The 23,166-nt window shown below is 39.7% G+C and overlaps 1 protein-coding gene across 1 annotated transcript in view; it reads left to right on the top strand.

Annotated features, from left to right (window-relative positions):
- The first annotated feature begins 350 nt into the window (after positions 1 to 350).
- LOC139210543 (VPS10 domain-containing receptor SorCS1-like) overlaps positions 351 to 23,166 on the top strand; it is a 45,499-nt gene continuing 22,683 nt past the window's right edge. Inside the window, exons 1-4 of the mRNA XM_070840580.1 lie at positions 351 to 1,040; positions 20,040 to 20,107; positions 21,516 to 21,615; positions 21,869 to 22,027. Coding sequence (XP_070696681.1) covers positions 351 to 1,040; positions 20,040 to 20,107; positions 21,516 to 21,615; positions 21,869 to 22,027 — 1,017 coding nt within the window. The remainder of the gene's footprint in view (positions 1,041 to 20,039; positions 20,108 to 21,515; positions 21,616 to 21,868; positions 22,028 to 23,166) is intronic.

The raw sequence follows: 23,166 nt of genomic DNA, 5'->3' as shown, positions 1-23,166 counted from the left end.
ACACAGTATCTGGCACACTGCTGATCAAAAACAGAATAAAACCCCCGAGGAGATCACATGCCTCTACAGAAATATAACTTAATTAAGAGTACGCCCAGATGCTGTTTTTTTCATCCAGGTTGAGATGGGGATGCGGGGGTTTGGGCCCCTCTCCCCTCTCGTCCAGGATTCAGCCTCCAGCTCCTCCTCTGATGCATCGTTTGCATCAGTACTTGGGAACACTTGTCCGCGCTCTGCTGCACCTCCCCACAGTGCATTCACGGACTCCACTTCACCAGGTGATGACAGACAAACGCGCAAGAGTGAGAATGACACGTTTTTAACACGCCCGAAATCGGAATTAACGTAGAATGGAGACGCGCCTTTTCATCATTTTCTCTGAGTGGATTTGGTTCTTCACCTCAACTTCCATCCTTGGCGGAACAAAAGCGGAGGTGAGGTGCATTCCCTCGTGCCAGTTGCCGCTAATCACGGCATTTCCCCCGGAACTCTCGGCGCTGGATTTGACTAATTTTGGCGAGGCACCAGCTGTAGAATTTGTTGGATTTACCGAGGGGTCACCGGACGCGAAACCCACCGCCGGCTTGGACGAAAAGCACAACGTTGCGGAATTAACCGTGAGCGAAGAAAGTTCGTCCAAAGTACAGCGACGGTCAGGGGGGAATAACATAAGTTGTCTCCAGAAGGGCTCCTTGGACGGCCAGCAAAAACTTTCCCACCCGAAAGTGTTTTCTCCAAGTGCTTCGCGCACGGCCGCACCTTTCCCCACTGACGGAGACTTAACCGAAAATAGCACCGATGGTGCAAAAAATAACAGCGTTTACTCTGAGACGCTGAATGAGGACGCGGATGTGGCCGGTTGGAGACAAATACGGAGTGCGAGGAGCGCAGAGACTTGGTCCGGATTCAGATCTGAGGACGGGGAGGATGCTGCGTTTTCGGACCAGGAGGAAATGCAGCTCACAAGTTCGACATTTGCGCTCACAGGGGACACGGCGCACAACCAGGCGATGGTGCACTGGTCCGGACAGAACAGTAGCGTGAGTAGTTCATGTGCTCCAGATTTACGCACGGACCTCTTTTGACGCAGTGTGGTCTGTGTTCACTCCCAAATGTTGCATGGTGACCTGAGTGATTTGAAGCGTTAGTTTTGGCTGAGACTGACCGAGCAGAGTGCATCTACTTTAGGTTTGATGTGTGACTGCTGGGAGATTGCAGAGTTTGAGAGAATCAGTCTTGCCTCGCCTCCTCCCTCCCTCTCTCTCTCTCTCTCTCCCCCTCCCTCACACACACACACACACACACACACACACACACACCCCATCTATGCTATTGTTTATTGATAAGCTGACTTGGCAGGTGGGCTGAAGTTTCTATATAATAAGTTTAATGTTCTGCATTGAGTTTAAAGGAAATCATGTCCTCTCCCATTTATTCACTCACTTGCTCTCTCTCTCTCTCTCTCTCTCTCTCTCTCTCACACACACACACACACACTCTCAAAATGTACTGTTTTTTTGTGTTGAGTCACTGGTTTTAGCTGTTGGCTATGGGCATATATATTTCTTCATAGACGAAATGAATTAATGTTTCAATGTGCCCTTCCACTTGCCAGGGCCTTGCTTAAAAATAGAGAGATGGTATAAAAGGTTAAGTCTACAGCTCACTGTAGACTTACAAGTGCTCAGAGTTAAGCAGACATTAGTCTATGTCTGAGGCAGCCACTGGATAAAAGGGAAAGTAATTACACAGCAGACTGAAATAATAATAATAATAATAATAATAATAATATACGACTTGTACAGCACTCTTTATACAAGCCTTACAAGTACAAAGTAGGTAAATACAGGCTACTGTAGACTACTAAATATAGGAACAGAGGAGATAAGTGTTTGAGTTATTAGACAAGTTGAGTACAGAAACAGATGTGGTTTAACCTCTTGCTTAACAATGCGTGCCGAGATTGACTCCCCAGCATCCGAAGGACTGGCAACATCCAATTTTCTTATATCTCAACAACCCACAGTGAAGGATGTGAGCGACTGAAGGCATTTAAAACAACAGGGGATCTGCGATACGAGCTGGCCCTCAGCCATTTACAACTTTACTTCATATGGAAGCAAAAATACTTTAAAATCACCTCTGAAAGATAAGTGAAGCCGTGTAATGTTCAGTTAAAAAACCACACTCGTATGCTCTTTTTTTTTTGCTTGGTTTGATCAGAAGTTAAGAAGCAGCATTTGGATTATTTGTAGCTCCTAAACTGACTTTTCAGGAAGACCAGGGAAATGTCTAGTAGTCTAGGATGCGTGAGATGTAAGCATGAATAAGGTTTTTGACATCTTGCAGGCTTAAATTCCACTCTGGCAATATTTTTTAAGATGAAAGAACACTGATTTTGAGATGTGATTTAATGCTATCACATAGGGCCTCGGCTTGATCTGGGGAACCATCTCTTTTCGCCTCGGGGCTAAGCAAACATGTTTATGTCTTGTTTGTCTTTCACTGAGTTTATTAAAATTATTACTCATTTGCTTTTTATGGGCAGACAGATTCTGGGCCAGTTTAAGGCATTTGTATCATTTGGCTCTCCAGACATGTATAATTGTGTGGCATAGCTGTGGAAATTTACATTATGATGACATCATCTAAGACAGGCATGTAGACTGAGAGGAGCATGAGATCAAGGCAGCTTCCTGCTACTTAATCTAAAGACACCTCTTATTTCTGAGACACGTAAGCTACCAAAATGGTTTCCTCCTAGTCATGTATTTTCAAAACAGATTTAGAACAAATTTAAGAAGACTAACCCGTCTCACAAAGCCAGTTATAACAATTATGTAATCAAATCCATTTAATGCAGAGCTAGATCAAAAAGACCCACTACTGAATATGAAATGTTTTAAAACATTCAACTTCTGTAATAACTGACTAAGCAAACTTGCAAATAGATGCAAATAAATAGTGAATAAGGCACCAACATGAACCCCAACAATTCCTTAAAGGAGTAATTTGACATGACAGGAAATACTTGTTTGATGACACCCATCTCGTTTGTAGTAGGGCTGGATGATGTGGACCAAAAAAATCAGTATTTTTAGACTCAATGGTGATGCACAATATATATCTCAGCCTAGTATCAAGTGTTCTAGATGTGAGTCAGAGTACAGTGTGAGATCTCACAAGCACTTTTATTAAAACAGAAGAAGAGAAGCTGCTTATTATTCTCTTATATGGAGAAATGGCTCGGGTGTCATCCATGTGATGTCCTGAAATACAAAACTTAAAAATATCTAAAATAAAATCGTTTTCATTCTATTTATTTTTCTATCAAAAGATGCAGATCACCAGTGTTCAACAGGGATGTGTGTGATTACGACTGCACATTTAAGAGTTGCTTCACCTGCTCCGACTCCGACACTATTAGGTTAAACTACTTTGGTGAAAGCGTCAGTCAAACTTTGGAAAAGACAAATTCATACTTAAATATGTGCATTCTCAGGTGTTTCCGCACTTGAACACATCCCTGACTCGTCTCAGATGGCTCCCTCATTCGCTGTCACAAACCTCGGTATATGACTGTGGTAGCGACACCCTCTGATAGTTAGTGTTGCTGTTAGCAATATGCTGACAGTTTGTACTGCTCAACATCTGAGGTGGAAAAAAATATTTGGAGTCCACTGTTTAGAGCAGGAATCTGTCCATTAGGATTCACGTTAATGTTAGCTAAATTGTGCAGCCTGCCCAGCTGTAATGTAAAAGTTGGGACCATCTGCAGCCAAAAACAACATTACCATTAGAAAACAATGATTCGGTGGAATCCGCTTATAGTGATCAAAGCTTGAGACAGAATCATTCCTAGACAAGTACTGTTTAAATAATTTGCGTATAGTAAGTCAACTTACATTGCTCATTGTCTTGCCTGAGGGTGGTGCTGCATGCTCATTCAAGTCACGAAAGAAAATCATTTTCTCTCAATAAAAAATGTAGTCTGCCCTTAGCTTATGATAAACTGCCAAAATTGAGTGAAACAGTCATGGCTGCTAGTGTTGGAGACAGAAAATGAATGTGCACTGCCTGTGGTTGAAGCTGCCTTTGTCAATGAATTGATCGTTCCAGGTCACGTTATGTGCAACGTAGCCTAATAAATAGCAAAACTGTTTATTTCAATACTTCATTTTCATATGATAAATATACAAATAATATTAAGATGGTAATCTGCATGAGGAATAAAGAAACAAAACAGAAATGATAATCATCAGCTTATAGTGATCGGTGTGACCCAAACAGACATATTCACTATAAGCGGTTATCACAGTATTACCAAAGGAAACCATCTCAGTCTTTGATGATATGTCTCCACTGCAAATTAAAGGTTATTCTGCTCATTTTAAAGTTCATACTTGTATTTGTAAGTCCTACCACAACAGGTTTTTTTTTTATGTTCAAATAATACATTATTTTTCTCTCAGCAGACATGGCTGCTGCAGCTGTTTTCAGCCTCTGTCTGAACCCTCTGTTTCAGACGAACAGAACAGTCTACGTGCTTTACTCTCATCTAGACATCCACTGTTACTGGGAGCTTACTTAGAGAGGAAAAACACTAAGGTAGATTCAGTAGGTTTTCACTGAAGGGCTGGAGGAGGTCACATGTTCACCAGATCCACTTATGACATCATAAGGGGAGCAAAATCTAAACGGTGTGTTTTCACACACATTTACTGAAAGACGGAGCAGCAGAAAAAGAGAGAGGATGGTCTTTCCTCATAGTTTGGCAGTCTGTAGGCACATGGGCCACATTTTTATGTTGAAAAGATATTAAAAAGGACCTTTTAATGGAAATAGCAACTTGTAAGCAAGTCGGGCAGGGTTTGTGCACAAAGGAAAAATGGGGGTTGTGCAGAGATACAAATCCTGGAGTGACTTGATGGAAGAAATTAGTTATGTATTTTAACACAACATCGAACTATGATGATATAAATGGTATTGTCTCATCCTGAAAATACGTTGATATGCTGCTCAGTCCTAGTGTGTAGTAAATATGAAGCCACAGCCAGTAGGTGCATAGCTTTGCTTAGCATCAAGGCTGGACACAGCTAGCCTAGCTCCGTCTGAAGGTAACATAATCAACCTACTAGCACCTCTAAATTATACTAATTACCTCTTGTTTGTTCGATCTATATGCAAACAGATTTTAAGGGGCAATTTATTGCTGGAGCTACTTCTTGGCTTTCACTCGCTAGCTTTAGGATCATATTTAATGTACAGACATGCCATCGGTCCAGTGGAGGATCCCATGTCAGTGTCACATTTGGCCTTGCCCAAGCGTGTTAAGCACAGGCTTGTAGGAAGTTACAGCACCAGCAGGGGGTGATAGTGATCGCAGCAAAGGACAAATGTAGTGACAAGTAACGATGAAGACAGCATAAGGAGGAGGTCGAGGTGGATGGATCAAACACAGGACTTCACACGGGACATATACTCACATACAAAACATAACTTCACTTCTGTAATGTCTAAAGCTATTTTAATTCAAACCATCAACTTTTCCTAAACCATCCTAACCATGTAGTTTTGGTGCCTAAACCTGACCATTTTGAAAATGTAACTGGACATTGAATATTTATAACTGCTAGGTTTGCCATGGAATGAAAATGCATGTGAAACTGACACATATCCTCTAGTGGGCCAGTGGGTCTGTTAGATGTTAACAGACCCACATCTAACTCTCAGCAAGAAACAAATAATTTTATAAACCTATATATATATATATAATCTTTGTTTTTGATTCAAGTCTTCACCGGGATTTGGCACAAACCTTTTCACAGTTACATGACAAACCCTCCTGTTTTGCTCTGAGAAATTTCACCCATGATGGCACAAAGTCATCCCTCCTACTAATAGTTTAACATGTGTGTTGCCGCGTCTGCTACGTGCCACACCCTCCCTCTGTGTAGGTGCAGGCCATGTGGTGCAAGGAAGCTTGTGTACTTATTAGGAATCTATTTAAAGTAGCAATGCATTTCAATATTTCCCAATTTCCATTTTCCAAGTTAGACGTCTTTGTTTGACTTGTTACAGTCATAATGGCTGCAAACAGCTTCCCTGGATTTGAAAGAGATTTGAAAGAGGTTTTGCAGTCAGTCACACATCAATAGGCAACCTTATCTTACAGTCTGAATAATGAGAGAGGTGATTTGCAAAATGTTAAAGTAGACACATTGGCCAACAAATATAAAAAAGGAAGAATGGGGTTGGGGGCTTGTGAATGCTTCCCATCTTTATATACATTATATGTCCTCTGGTTTGTTAATGTGACTCAGTTTGTGTGGGAGTGCTGCTCTGTTTTCACATTTCAGGCACTTGTGCCCACATGTTGACTTTGTCATACATGAAATCAGTTTTTCAGGCTGCCCACACTTAGTTAGCTATGTTATGCAGCATATTTGCAAGTTTTTTAAGCTTTTATATCATTTATATAATGTATAATGAGCTTTTTCCTGTCAAATGCCTCCGTCATTTGCTGCTGAAGCTTAGTTGGTGAATGTAACCCTAACCCTAACCCTCTTTTATCATTTGTTCAATTACCACAGTTTGACAACTAAGCTGTGGTGTCATTTCAGCATTTGAGTCAACATGAAAACCAAAGGAGACAGAAAAGAGTGCTCAATCCACTACCGCTACTACATGGATTCATGTCTGTCATTAGCTATGATTTGTGCCGCTCATGTATTCGTTTACAGGAGTAACCATTAGATTCATCTAAAGATGATTAACTGGAAATGTCTGAAAAGCCCAGAATATAATAAGAAGAAAAACACACACGCTTTTGTTCTGATGTTTTTTTTTCAGAATCCTCTAAAACTCTTCTCACCATTTGGATTAAAAAATAGTCCATCTGCTACCAGCTCCTTGTAAAGGAAAACAGACCCGAACACATTAGAAGCACAAACTGGAGTTAGTCCATCTCATGCTGCAAGAGCATATCTATCTCATGTAAGATCCATATCTTAAGAAACATGAAAGAATATACTTTCAAGAAAATTAGAATATATGTTTTTGCTTATCTAGCTTGTATTTTAGGTGTTTTTGTTGGTCACATTACTCAGCAGCTTTAAGGAATTACATACGCTCTGTTGCCAGGGTTGCCAAGGTTGCAGGTGATGCAGCTGTGCTGTGTTTGAGACATTGCAAGATAGACTGTTGGTGAAACGTGTTGATGGTGATCTGGCAATTCATACAATGTGATCTGGGGTAACGTGAATGGTCAAAGTTCCTTGTTTAGATTTAGAGAGCCAATAGACTACTCATACATATTTGTGATGCATGCAGAATGGCCACATTTGGGAATGGAGTAATTTTGGCACGCCTAGCAGGGTTAAAAGAATGATGTCGGGAAGCAACCTTCAGAACTGAGGTGGCATCAGTCGATGTTCACACTGAGTACTGTCCTCTCTGCTCTGTCAGTGGCCAGAATGAATAAAGCAGTCAAGCTGTGCTCTGGAGAATGGCAGCAATTAAGCTGGAGGTAGGTGTATCTTGAAGAAATCAAAGCTTTGGAAAAAGGACAGACACACATCAAGAAGAATAGTCCACTCTGCACATTGGATCCCATTCTGAAAGATAGTAGAAAAAGTAGTTAGTAGAAAGGTAGGAGATGAACGGTTGAACAACTCTACAATGCCAGACGAGTGTCCCTCCATCCTCTCTGAGAACCAGCGAGTTGCTACTGTTCCTCTGCAGCATATCCATCGAGAAGTTGGACATGGAGGCAGGAACCACATGATCTTAAAGTTACATTAAGGCACAGGCACTAGATCTCTAAGGGTAAGTCAGCCAAGGCTGGACAGCAGAAAATTGTGACCCTGCCAGAAAAATGTCTTTTGCCAGACAAATCCCCCTTTAGGAACGTTGGAGAGGACAACTTTGGACCTTTTGACGTTAAGTAAGGACTCAGCCAGGTGCAAAGGTACAGTGTGTTCTTCACTTGTCTGATAATCAGGACAGTGCATATCAAGGTGGCCCTCTCTCTTGATTCAGGCACTTGAATTAATGCTGCGCAGTGCTTTATCAGCAGAAGAGGTGGATGTCATACGTTCCAATATTGGCAGCAATTTATTTGGAGCAGAAAGGTATCACCATGAAGCCATTGAAGAATTTAATCACTCTTAGATGTACGATGCAGTGATGCAAAATGGAGTCAAGTGGATCTACAACCCACAAGGCACTTCCTACCATGGAGGGATGTGGGGGAAGGACAAATACGCACCGTGAGGAAGATACTCTGCTCAGTGTTGCTCAAGCAGCAGATTATGGATGATGAAGGACTCCATACTGTGCTGAGTGGAGTCCATTATTAACAGCCATCTCGTCACCAAAACCTCTGATGACCCCAGTGACTTTCAGGCACTTATCCTTATATTTTTTTTTACTGAGAACTCAAACAAGTGCGTTCGGGGATGTTTAAGAAAGATGTCTCTGCAAGACACAGATGGAAGCAATCACAACACCTCGCTGATCTGTTCTGGTCAAGATGGACATGTGAATACTTGCTTCTCCTTCAAAGGGAAACTTGTGTCGTCTTAATTATGGCTGACTCTGCTCCCCTGAATTCTTGGAAGATGGGAAGAGTTCTCTAAACTATGCTAGACGCCAGGTGCTGTAGGTGCTGTACACAGCATCAGTATGCAGACGGAGACCAGTGTCCTAGTGAGACCGGTCTCGGTTTTTAAGTTGGTTCGCCCTGTCTAGATTTGTATGGCTCCTTGTGAAGTTAGTAATTGTTTAGTAATTGGTATGCTTCTCACCTTACCAATTAAGGGCTTGAAACCTAAGAGCCATATCTTAAGAAATGTGAAAGAGTATAGTGTAGATGTGAAAACATTATTTTACATACAGTTTGTTGGTAACATTAGTCAACATCATGAAGGAAATATACAATTGTTTTGTAATTACGTAACACCTCCGTAGATGTACAAATGACGTCATAGCCACAACATGAGTAGTCAAGAAAGACAAGATAGAAATGTTTACAAAGCAACGTAGTTTTTTGACTCTTTCAAATATGTGACCTGTTTCCTCTCACTTTCCTTTCACTTTGACTCTGAAACACATTTTGAAATTTCAGCTTTATGGCAATACCAACATTATCTTTCCACTCCAAATATCCCATGAGATATGCTCTTCCAAATGTCGACTGTCATGAAACCTTGTTTTTGAGAAAAAGGGCACTAAAGATAACAATCGATATTCAGCCATTATTCAAATGAAGTGAAAGACTTTTATTAAGACTCCAGTCAAAATTCACAGATTTCTTAGTCACAAGTGAGTCCCCACATTTGAAAATACACACATGGGCATGTGCAAATGTGCATGTTTCCAAGACATTGTATACCTTGATCGGGTAAGCCATGAGTGAAATATCTTCCTCCTTGTCTTCGCCAAAATTACTTGCTTTGCCATCAGAGCTAATGCTGTAGCATTCATGCCGCCATAGCCTTGAATGGTTCACCTACAGGAGCCAGTACACTAGGTAGATAATTTCAATCAACTAATTGCAGAGGATGTTAATCATAAGGTCCACTGGGGCTTTATGAGAGGTCAGCCAAAGGCACGTTTTATAGCAGGAAATGGAATGTCTATAATTTGATTTGATATTGTTGGATTTGCATTAGGTTTGAACAAGGTAGATAGAATGCACTTTGAATCTGTATTGATCTGCTCAAATGCAAAATTCTCAGTGTACCATTGCAAAATACAACGTTTGGTGCTGGCCCAATGTATTTGCCCTGCGAGTACATTAGGCTATTGCTTTCTTTGTTAATACAAAATGGCGGGAATTAGTGAGCTGTGCTGAATGAATGATCATGAAACCAAACCAAATCAAAGAAGTCATTTCAAGAAAAAGTTTGGATTCAACAGCATAGACAGAAAATTATTTTTCTGACTTTGTAAAATGTAACCGCCTTAAGCTGGACAGACACTTATTTAAATCCTGTACATTGTGTTAACAATGTATTGTATTGACTAAATACTTATTTTCCACCATAATTTGCAAATAAATTCTTGATTTATGATTTTCTGGATTTTTTTTTTTTCTCTCATTTTGTCTCTCATAGTTGTCTCTCAGTTTCTTCACACCAAGCTGCTTGCCTATTGCAGATTCAGTCTTCCCAGCCTGGTGCAGGTCTACAATTTTGTTTCTGGTGTCCTTTGACAGCTCTTTGGTCTTGGCCATAGTGGAGTTTGGAGTGTGACTGTTTGAGGTTGTGGACAGGTGTCTTTTATACTGATAACGAGTTCAAACAGGTGCCATTCATACAGGTAACGAGTGGAGGACAGAGGAGCCTCTTAAAGAAGAAGTTACAGGTCTGTGAGAGCCAGAAATCTTGCTTGTTTGTAGGTGACCAAATACTTATTTTACCGAGGAATTTACCAATTAATTCATTAAAAATCCTACAATGTGATTTCCTGGATTCTTTCCCCCCATTCTGTCTCTCATAGTTGAAGTGTACATATGATGAAAATGACAGGCCTCTCTCATCTTTTTAAGTGGGAGAACTTGCACAATTGGTGGCTGACTAAATACTTTTTTGCCCCACTGTATGCAAGCAAGGCGAAGCAGAGAGTCCAAATTGCCTGAAAGTGAGGATCTGTTTGTCATTCAGTGTTAGCCCTCTAACACTGTCAAACTGTTCTGGGTGTTGCCCAGTGCATGCTGGGATAGGCTTCAGCCCCTCATGACCTTGAATACATCTGTCCTATTTTGTTTGCACTCAATCCAGCTGTTTTAAATGCCAGGCGTATAATGGTAATCACTTAAAATTCTCCACAGAAGAAAAAAGTGTACAGGCAGCACACTGTATTATTTAAGAGATATCACTGGTGATAAATATATAACTGAAGGAAAAGATACTCATGTCTTAATTGTGTTCAAAAGCATGAAATCATCAGAGTTTGAAGCGGACACATCCTCCTCTCCTTTCTCTTCTGCTTCTTTAGTGTTGGATCAGCATGATGACAATCGTTACACCATCCAGGACATTTCTTTGTTATTGATGGAGAGCCTCTGCCTACATCTCCCTTGTCACAAGATTAATTTAACCTCAGCGACTTTCTTTAGGGTTCTTCATTTCTTGGCAAAAAAAGGCTTCACAATCCCACTTTACCTTAAACTGAATGTTCATCTCATGGGTACTCAAAACCCTCAATGCCTGGACTGTTTGTTGAGTTTCTCCATCTTTAGTAAAAATGTTTTTCTCTGCCTTGAGCGACCTTGAAGAGCAGTTGTTAACTTCTTCAAATGTCACCTCCGTCTGACAGCCATTGAATGTTGATGTCTTGCTCATGGGTACTCACATCCATGTTTTGTAGTATTTTCCACCTCTACATTTTTAAGTTTCTACACAGACCTTGTGCTTGGCAGCCTGGGTCGTAGCTTCTCCTCACCTGCCTCATTGAGCTCTTGATAGATCTTGATAGTCTCAATCTGCCTCTGCAAATTGGAGACGAGCCAGGTACGCAGTGGTTTCATCTGACGTCTTTGTTGCCTTCACGACTCACTGACTGAGCGGTGGGTAATACACTGTACGTTGTCCTGTTCCACTTAAAATCCTTGAAAAGCCAATGTATCTCAGCATCCCTAGAATATCAATTGTTATTGCTCATGTCACTGAGCTGGATCTTACTGTCTATAACACTTGATGCTACTAGGGCAGGTGTTATGTTGCTATTGCTGCAATTTAACCAGTTTAACCAAATTGAAGTTTGTAAGTGCCAGTGTCATTTGTCTGAGGCAAACAGCTGTAAACGATCACTTAAAATTCAAACAGAGAGATGGTTATTTCATTAGGGAGTAAAAGATGATTTTAGCTTATTAGAGGATGCCAGTTACAAGAATTTACTTTAATTTGACTCAATCAATGCCTGCACAAAAGCAGTGAAAGGATAACTGAAATGATTGCATGCATAATATGCTCCTCAGTCGAGCTCAGCTCAACGCTTCAGTCAAAACAATCAATGGAAAGTTACATTTAAACAAACTTTATAACCTGACACCTGTAATTTATTAAGGGGGCATTAGTGTGAATCAGAATTCATTTTTACAGCAGATTTGATATATAAAAGAAATATTGCCACTGTGAGTTTTATTCAAAACATTTTTTCATTCAACATCATTTGGCATTAAACATCAATGCCAAATACAATTTAGGAATGAGAAAGACAGTCAATAATATAAATGAATATATGAAAAATATCAAATATGTGCCAATTGGCAAATCTGTGTGATCTCCCAAAATCTTGAACCATTCCTTTAAAAACACTTAAAGCCCCTTTCAGCAGTGTCATCATAGAGACAGCAGGCATACAAACATAAGATGACACAAATATGCTGCATGTCATGATTTACAGATGCGATGATGTACGGAAATTTGCACAGGTCAGAAGACGATAAGGGGTACAAAGGTTTAACCAAGGGAGTGCACAAAGTTATCAGGTTATCAATAATCACCAATAGCTGTAATAGAAGGAACATGGAGGGAAAAGGTTGTTTATTTTTTAGTTCAGAATGTTCAGATGTTTGCTCCGCGCAGACTTTATCTGTCAAAAGCAAAACCTGCAAGACTTCAACATAGATATGTTTGAATATCTATCTGATACAAAGTATAGTATTTTCAATGAAAAAGCATTGATACATTTTTGTTACAAAATTTTCATTTGTCAAAATGTGTCCTTGTCCCTGCCCTGGTAGAAAGCAGTATTAGGAAAATACTACAAAAACTGCAATGTGTCGTTTTCGTCAGAAGGCATACCTTTTCACTCTAGGCTCCCCATATTGTTCCTTAGGGGTAGAATGGGAGAATTAATGTGATTAATAGTTACATTTGATTTAGTCGTTAACACCTTTTCACCACTTAATCTTGCCTAGCGCCCCCCTGGTTCTGCCCCTGCAGCGTACCATCCCCAGCAGCCATGTTGCGGACACTGTGATGCATGTAGTTTCCTGCATATAGCATGTTGATGTGTTCAGACAACCCTGTGGCCGATGCTGTCAGTATGGACCTCCAGCAGCTGTCTCCTGGGTGGCTATGATGGACAGGCTGTGGAGGGGGGGGAGAGTTACTGTAGCGTTTGTTTCAGGGAATGAACATCACACGTCCCGCTAAAGAAACATAAATAAATTCATGAAATACATAATGATAAGAATTGTAACACCATGACTCAACCTAAGACAACAGAAGACAAAGTTATTTTTCAAGATAAATTCGTGGATGTGGCATTGCGTACATTGAATGGATAAACAGAGGAGCTGGTATTTAGAGATCAGCACTGCGCAGAAACTGCTGGCAAGCTGAGTTCAGCTCTGCCAAGCCACCAAGCCTTCCTGTGGTGAGGTTCTCTAACACCTCGAAATCCTGCAGAGTGAGGTTTTTTATCGGCAAGCTGTGCTCCCCTCCTGGGCTTCCTTTCTTTTCCATCGAGTGCTAGTCTAAGAGCAGAAATTCCATAAAAATAAGCCAAAGATTTTTTTATCCTAGACCAGGATAAATGTTAATTCAGCTGGAACACTGGATAATGAGATCCTATCTTTTTTTTCTTTTCCATAGATATGTTTTTGTATTTGCACTGTAAATCCAACATACGCTGTGCAGGTCCATATTTTTGTTGTATTCCTGGCAGTATTTCACTGTGAAGATAGTAAGTCCTCAGCTAGCTGGTATGTTGAAATTAAAACCACTATAGTCAGTGCTTCACTGCTCTATCTATGAATCAGAAACACTCGCTGGTTGCTGTTGCTGTTGTCAAGACTTTTTTTTTTGGCCATTGCTCAACCTCATTTTGTGTTTCAACACACTTTCGTTTCATAGTCGCCACCTGCATTACTTGCTTGCACAGTATGATTTACACCATCTGGCTCTAGCAAGAAAAGCCTCACACTCAAAACCATAACTTTGATTCTCTCACTGAAGTTGTAGGATTTATGGTGATGCATTGTGGCTAACAGGAGTCTGTTGTTTAGCTCTAATAAGACCTATGATTGAGAGAAATCTATACCCAGGATTTTTATCTAATCATGTGTTTTACTGTATTTATGTCAGAGAAATATAGTTTATTAAAAAGTCCAGGGAGCTTGCAACATGCAACTAATCCTCTACTATCACACTCAATACGTCCAAATTTCAAACAGTGTGCCCAAGAGTTAAAAGTAGTTTAGAAAAAAACATCCTTGCAGAGTCGGCACAACTTTTTGGTTCGGTTGAAAAACCTACACACTCGCTGTCAAATCGTGCCTCCATTGATCAGACCCCCTCCTCATGCACGCTGAAGCTTCCAAGCTCAGCAGGCTGCCGTAGCCTCGCTGCTGAACTAGACTGGGCTCTCATTTATGGCGAAAAAGCAAATGATGTGAGAGTAGAGGCCCAGAGAAGAAGGAGGGCGTTTCAGATGACTTATCAACCGAGCCGCTACTTCCACACAGGGCCGTTGTCTCGATACGAGGAATCCAATAAAGCCAGACACTTGCTGGTGTGCTTGAAAGCCGTAGCTGTAACATGGAGTATCTGCTCACTGTCCATTTAAAATGCTGGTTATTTGATGTTCGCAGATCAATGGTATTGCCGCCTGCCAAAGTCACAGAATGTTGCAATCAGCCGCATTATAGCTGAACATTATTGCTTCAAGAACAACATGTTTGTCTTATCAACATCCCTTCAAGTGCTTAAAGCAATGACCAAGGGCATTTCTTCACATTACCTCATACCCTGAATTTCTATTTGCTGTGATTTCTCTCTCACCTTGTATTTGTATATCAGCTTTTATGAGGTTTATTTTCTGCAAATTGATTTTGTGAGATTGCTTTGGTAACACAGGGACAGGTGCACAAAAATGTGAGTGGTTACCAAGGAACGAGTGAGAAATGAATCAGGAAGGGCCTGATAATTAAAAGGATAAGTAATGGTCAGTTAATCGTGAAGTAATGAGGAACACTTTAGCATCTACTCAGTATGATGTCCCGCTGTCGTTGGAGGTGCACAGAAAGAGTAAGTGACAGACTAATGAGTAACGAACACGTAGTTACTACTAACAGCTAACAGCTGGTTTAGTTAATGAGAAACTCATGAAGAAAGTTATTCTGATTCACAGATATTTATGAACTAATCATAACTTTCCACGAACACAGTATCTCCCAGTCTGTTTACTAGTAACCTATCATGATATAGTCTGCAAATTAACATTAGTGGTTATCCAGGAACTACTCATTAACGATTCATCAATTATCAGGTGGTTCTCCGCTCATTCCTCAGTAACTGCTCACAGTTTTGTGCACTGAATTGTAAAGTGTTTCCGTCGCTTTAGAATTTATGACTGCAGTGACCTGCCATCCATGGCAGAGCCAACAGCTCTAACTTCAAACAACCTACCTTCAGCACAACAGCTGGTCTATGAGGAAATGTTGCCTTTGTTAATGAAGTGATATAAATTGATGTGGCAGACAAAAGCCTCTGTACATTATGTGTCTAACTGAGGTGGTATTGAAGTACACTAGGATGTGCTTTCCTGCAGGCTTTTGTCGCTGGAGACTGAATTGAAGAGCCACAAACGATGTAATAGAAATAGACAATTCTTTGTTTGTAATAGCTATTAAATAATGCTGTTTAATGTGGTGATTTTATCTAGTGAAATTTCATACTTTATTCTATGCTTGCCCTTGGGTTCTTTGAATTTGCTTGTTTTGTTATTCCACGAAAAAAGCATGCACTGCCATGTTGTTAACACGTCTGTGGTGTTAATATCATGTAGGCAGGTGTTCTCACCCTTCTCCTCCCAATTAGCTTGTCTTAGCTGTGACATTTAAAGTCACCCGTCATCACTGATTTGAATATCATCATCACTCAAAATCTGGGTCTCCTATAAAAATGTGATTTTCACAAGTTCATAATTAAAGCTGCTATAGTAAATTCTATTTATATCACATTATCATGAAGCACATTGGCATCTTTTAGCTCCATTGTTTTGAGTGTATGGCCTGCAGCTTTAAATGTTTTCATTCAGTCTCACCTCTCTCATTATTGTTGTTTGCAATATATATATGCAAGTTAAAAAACTCCATAAACCAAAGAGTAGATGGTAAAAGTTAGCTAGCTGGTGAACATAATGAAGCATTTTGCAACTGCAGAGCTCAAAATTTCAATTAGGAGATGGCGGAGACCAGAACTGAGGTAAAATGAGAGTGAATGTTGGACTTAATACAGAAACACAACTCCAAATAAATGTTGCTTCTTGCCTGCCGGATGCATATGAAGACAACCGCTTGCTCACATGTTCAATGTTGTAAGATGATAGTATGTCAGTGGAGTGTTTGTGCCGCCTCAGAGCATCCAAACATCTAACATCTAATGCAGGTGTACAGAAAACAAGGAGTGAATAAATTACCAGCCCTGTTACCCTTTAGGTTTGTATTTATTCTAAATTGGATCAGATCACCGAAATTACAAACAAGCATCTCTTTCCAGAAACAGAGAACACATCACTGTGGATTATTCACAGATGATAACAATGAGGTTAACAACACAAAGTAGTTTCAATAAGATGATTGTTCACAGTGAATGTGGGAACTGTCAAACTGTGGATTATCTAGAGTAACCAGGACATTGTGTCTGGAGAAACATATTGCTGATGAATTTTTGAAAGTAATTTTCCAATGCTGTGTGCACCACAATGAAAATTTCATTAACTTTCACTATGTTGGAGAGGAGGCAGAAATGTTAGAGAATCTGTTCGGATAAAACCAAAGTTACAGTCTCTGAATGGCTTAGACACTTTTCAATGTATAACCATCCCCAAAAACCATTGTTAGTTACATTGTTGTTTGCTTATTCCTGTTCAGGGTCAAAGGTGAGCTGGTGCCTATCCCGTCATGCATTGTGCCAATGGAAGGGAAACACCCCAGACACATGGCCAGTTCATGATATATTTGTCTTTATTATTAATATTCCAGTCAGTAACTCCTATAACAATTGCTTTTATGGAATCATCCATCTGTTTAATTGCAGTGGCTAAATGTGGTGACAGTTTTATTGATGAGGCAACTTAATTCCAACAGCTGATAAGGCTGGATCAACGGGTTGGTGTGAGTGGAAATGAATTGTAATGTATACTCTGTCCCTCCTTTCATTCATCTCAGGTGTTCTTCTTTCAATAACTGAATCCCCCTCTTCTGCTTCCTGGGTGCCTTGGCCCCACTCATTCCCATCTTCATATAACACTTTCATTTCACAACACTAATCTCCTCACCTTGAGCCCTTTAAGTCACCATTAAGCCTCAATTCATTCTTACATAATGATCAAATTCATCCCAGTCCATTTACCTCTAAGGTTTAAGATTTATAAAGGATTAGAGGTTGAAAAATCAATTTGCTTGCTCTTGGATGTCGAGTAATCCAGTTTGGAGGTGCGGTTTAATGGGCTATGCAGTACAAGGTAGCTGGTATCAATTGTGACACCTTTTGTTGAAATTCAAACGGTAAGATATGCTAATTTAGCATTATTATTAAAATTCAGAGGGTAAGTTATGCCGTTATCCAGTGTACTGTGTAATCATTAAAAGAAGAGCCTTTGTCCAGTGATTTTAAATAGCCATTTAAAGGCTTATGTGACAAGCCGAACTTCAAACACCTGTTTTATACAGAAATATCTACAAAGTGAATTCTCTATCACTGTATTGGTGCGTTAACATCAGCCATGGAGCTTCAGCTTACACTTTCAACATCCCTCAGAGCAGAGGAAACTTTTCCAAACAGCAATAAGGTGGATGCAAATTATATCTGACTGTAATCCTGGATCCTTCCCAAGTAAATGCATAAAGTTAATTGCTATACAGCTTGGAGAGCATATATTCCTAATTTTCAGACTGCTGCAGGCTGCTTTATTGTGGAAGACAGTGCCCATAAGGGTATGACTTTTAGAGGGTATAAAGACCATTTTATTGGAGGACCATAAATCTCTGCAACCCAGTCTGGACACTCAGTACCATAGTTATAACGAGCGACATGGATTATCTCCAAACTAACGCTCATATAAAGGATTTCATACATTCATCACAAAGTAATAGAGTCAGAGTTTTCTTAGTCAGATTAATCACAAAGAAGGCAAATAATCAGGATATAAATCATACATTCTTTGCATCATTAACAGCAAGAGTTCCTCTAGAAATGTGTGATGTTGCAATTATAAAGTTTGTTATAATAGCAAACACAAGTGATACATGTGCAGGACACTTGAGACCTCAAAGGACAAAAGTGACAGAATAGTTAAAATGCTGAAACGATTAGTTGATTCATCAATTAGAAAACTGACAGAGAATTAATGAGCAACTATTCTTAGATTCCTTTGATCGTTTAAGTAACTGTTTAAGGAAGACAAGAAAAATATCTGTTCTATTTAGCTTGTCATGTGTGGGGATTTGGTTCTTCTGAATTATCTTTTGATTTTGGATTTTTTTTGTTGGACAGAGTAAGGCATTAAAAGATTGTTGCCTTAGGCTCTTGGAAATTGTGATATGCATAATAGAGAAAATCATTATTGGATGCAACCCAAGTTAATACACTATACATGATACAAAGCTAGAAAGCTTACATAATAACAGGGCTTTGTTGTGCACCAGCAAAAAAATAAAGGATTCTTCATTGAATTTCGTTGCCTTTGGTGATTCTGTTTATTGATGCAGGAATTAACAATATCAATTAAGAGAATCAGATAGTGAGGAGGCTATATTATATAAGAAAGGTGTTTAATATTCATAAATCAGAGTTATTCTTATCATTAAATTCCAGTAAAGTACATCGGCACAAAATAGGTATTGATTAACATAGCATTAAAAGACCTGGGATATTATTTGAGACTGATTTACAGCCAAATGCTGGGGCCAGTTGTACATAAATGACCTTGAGGGCCCTCATGTGTGCACAGTGTCTGCCACAGTTTCACTGAAGCTGTTATTTTCATAAAAGGCAGTCTTTTATGAAGCAGAGATGAGGAGGATTGTCTAGAAAATGACAAACTTTGAGAGCAAGGTTTCTGAGAAGTTCACATTTCTTGTTCACATGATAGAGTTCTTACTTATCGTCGGCAATGTTACCCCAAACACTCATAACACTTGATCATTGGAAGATGGCTATGAAAAATTGAACGAGATGCCCAGAGAGGCTTCCCAAGAGAGCTATATGATCTGCAGATTTTGTTATTGCATAGTGCAGACAGGGCATTGCTTGAGAGATTAATTTGTGTAAAGGGTGAAGGGCACAATGTGATTTTTGTGTAAAGGGCTGTCGATTTTATTAAACGTTATGAGTCATTGCGGAGAAATGCATTCTTTCAGATGTTATTATAATGGTTATTATAATAATTGCAACCCTAACCCTGTCTCTGAGAAAAAAATAGATTAGTTAAATGTAGACATTACCTTATGCAGTTTTGATTTAGGGTCTGATATTTGCTGAGAAAAGAGTTTCTCCTAAAATTAAACAGAGACAAATAGAAATGTCTGCTGTGAGCCATTCATTAATATCTGGGGGAAATTACAAGATATCTTGAAATGTATTGCTTTTCATACATAAGTAAAGGCCTGTGTGCATTGTAAACCACGTTCGACCGTGACAGTTTTTATGATCCTCTTCAAAAAAGATGTCCATGATATTTACGAGGGCTGTCTTTCTGTTCGTGTAATGAATTTTAGTTGACTTATTTATTCATTTAGTCATAGTGGTGACATTTCCTGGTACATTTCCAGTGGCTTGAAAATCATAAAAGCATAGGAACACGAGAGAACCTCAGAGAAGGTGCACAAGGTTTATAGGCTTGGGAACAAGCAGAGTAATGAGTTGACATGCCATCACAGTTTTATTTATTTTTCCAATAAAGGCGTGGTTGATATGTGCATGGGCGGCTTTTGTTTCACTATGCGACACTTTGCTGCTGCTGTTTTCAAAACTGATGAGGCACTTCATCGACTCTAGTAATCTGTTTGATCTGTTTTGTAGGTGATCCTTATGTTGACAAAATACTACGACTTCAACTCTGGAAGAGTAACAGAGAGTTCTCTGTGGAGGTAAGACCCTCTGTCTGGTATTACCTTTCATATAAAAAACTACAGCAAAACAAATAGATATGTAATACATAAGTGACGTCACTACTGTGTGTAGTTTATTTGTCTATGACTGATTTTTTTACTTTTTGGCAGGCTAAAGGGATGTATTTCTTATGCATGACGCATTTAACATATAATGCATCAAATATTTTTTGTCTCTTCATTAAAGCAACTATATAAAATAGCCTATTTTCATATTATTGTATCATATGAAAATGTGTGAATAAAGTGAATCTGAGGCTTCCCTCAGCTTCATGGAGCTTCATAATGAATTGCAGTCTGCAACACTACCGTTATGGTTCACCCTCATGCCTCTCATTGTGCCCATTTTTGGCAGCAAAATGCAGCCTTCTCTGGAAAAAACTCTAAAAACCTTCTGTGCACTTGCTGCTCAACACTTAGCAGCAAACAGGCACAGTTACTGACTAGGTGGTGCACGTAGTGGAGCATTAAGCAGCAGAGGAGCCACATATTTTCCTCAGGAGCTGGTAAAGACCAACAATAGAGAGTGAATATTGGACTAATATTTGTCATAAGAAACATAACTGCAAATGTGTGATAATGTTGCTGTTACAGCTGTGTGTGTAAATTAACAACTGTTTGCCATCATTAACTCAAAAGTTGATTCTATGTCAGTGGCTTTGACTTCTTTTCATCTGCTGGTTTAATGTGCAAATCCAGTTTGTGGCAAATGGGAGGATTGCACTTTTCTACCTCTATATTGGGGTTTAATAATGTAATAATAAAAGAAATATGGCTGAAAATGCAGTTGATCTTGCAGTTACTATTGTTTTTACACATACAGTAACATCAATACACAAGGAATACTGACTAAAAATGCTCATTGAAACTCATTGAAAACAAAAGATCCTATTAAAAAAATATCACAGTATCACTGAGCAGCTGAGACCGATATCTATTGCATGTAGTGGCAATGAACTCAATAAAAACAGTGTCGTCTTTGGATGGATCTTTGAATAATATCTTTGTGAATGTGTCTGGTTTTGAAAAAGTTTTAAAAAATACTGCTATTGTCAAGCTCTTTTTTCAGCCAACAGGCAAAGATGTTCTCTAATCCTTCATTTGAGTACAAACATTAGGTTTGTACCCCAAAGCGTCAATAATAATAATAATAGTAAAAGTAATCATGTCTCATCTCTTTGCCGTGCATGCCACATAGGGTATTTATTTTGATAATTAAAAAAATCTCCATTCATCTAGCAAATTGCCTCATGACTTCTGCTGTTGCAATTTTCTGCTTGCCTGATACGCTTAATGATACCATCAGCATCTTAACTAGTAGGTGTTGCTCTATTCTCCTTTGCTCTCTACGACAACCTATTTACTTTATCCTATAATTGAATTTTAGGTCAACTGATTATGGGACTACATATGAGAAACTTAATGAGAAAGTTGGGCCAAAAACCATACTGAGCTACTTGTATGTGAGTCCAAACAACAAAAGGAAGGTAGGTTTCCACGTATGTGTTATGTCTACGTCTACGTGTCTACGTTATATTCAAAAAATCTCCCTGTATTGTATAAATTATTATCACTATGTAGCAGAGTTAGTATCATTTTCACCACGTAGCAGCCCTGCTGGAGCCCGCTCCATGTGTCTTTTCCAAGCAGCGCGTTGCACAAACACATTTAAGCCCTGTGGAATGGATGCTGTCAAGGTGGGCCGCTGATTCCCCCGTCTCCTTTCTTGTCTTGTCTCAGATCATGTTACTTACCGACCCGGAGGTGGAGAGCAGCCTGCTCATTAGCCTTGACGAGGGGGCGTCCTATCAGAAACACAGCTTAGCCTTTGATATCCTCAGCCTGCTTTTTCACCCTGAGCAGGAGGACTGGATCCTGGCTTACAGCCACGACCAAAAGGTAACGTGTAGCTGTCAGATGGCACAAAATAGCTGGAATAAAAACTGAAAACGTGACAGGAAAAAAATCTCTGGATGGAAGTCGGAGGCCGGTGATGTGTGGTTTGGTGTGGTTTGCTTGCTGCATGCTTTTGTTAACCTAATGTGAGTGTTTACATATCACAAGTCTGCTGGGTCTCAACAAGGTTAATGTCTACATGAAATGATGCAAAACGTAGATTTTGATCGTTTTTGATGATAGCGGCTGGCTTTCAGGCAACATTCATCATGAGCAGAGACATCTGCCACTTCAGCCAAGGCTGTAGTTGCCAGAACAAAGGGAAGCTGATCACCAGCTCCCTTAAACAAGTTATGAGATCAGGCTGCAGACTCTTACGCTGAATGGATGTGCCCAAGACAACACAGGGGAATGTTAACAAGGGAGACACGCCCAAACAATCCACAAGCTCTCTCTCTCTCTCTCTCTCTCTGTCTCTCACACACACACACACACACTTGCGAGCATAAACACACGCCCAACATTACTCTGTGTGAGAATCCTGCTGTCTGCTTTACTCAACACCACAGACATCAAACTCGGCCTCCCCAGCCTGCTATTAGAAGACTTGATTTTCAGAGAGAAAAACAGTCAAGGTCTGAGAAGTGAGATAAATGGTGCAGGGAAGAAGATGAAAGCTTGCTTGAGAACCACCGACGGGTCAAAATAAAGATGCTCTAGAGAAGTTTGCCTTCATTTCATTCTGCACGCCTTTGTAAAGCCAAATTTCATTAGTTGTTTTTTTCTCTTTTATCACTGCTTATATTAATCTTACTGTGATTCCTTTTACCTTTATTGATTGTCTGTCATGTTTTTCAAAAGTTTAAAGCTCTTGGATAAGTCAAAACGATGTTGCTTATCCTTGCAAAGCTCTGAGCTTAAGATTCTTGCTCCTCGATCATTATGGCAAGATGAGAGGCTTTCTGAATGCTTGGATATGAGTGCAGCTTTGCAGTAAAAAGCAGACCAATGGCATCACACAAAAAAAGATTACAATGCAAGTTAAATGAGTGACTTTATAGTGCCAGTTAGGTTGAAATCCTGCTGAGTTATTTTAAAAAAAGAGACGTTCTGATTTTAATACAGAGGCCAATTTGTCTGCC

This window comes from Pempheris klunzingeri, chromosome 12 (assembly GCF_042242105.1).
Source record: "Pempheris klunzingeri isolate RE-2024b chromosome 12, fPemKlu1.hap1, whole genome shotgun sequence".
NCBI classification, from domain to species: domain Eukaryota; kingdom Metazoa; phylum Chordata; class Actinopteri; order Acropomatiformes; family Pempheridae; genus Pempheris; species Pempheris klunzingeri.
Note: the sequence above shows the minus strand (reverse complement) of the source record. Positions and strands in the feature narration are given on the sequence as shown.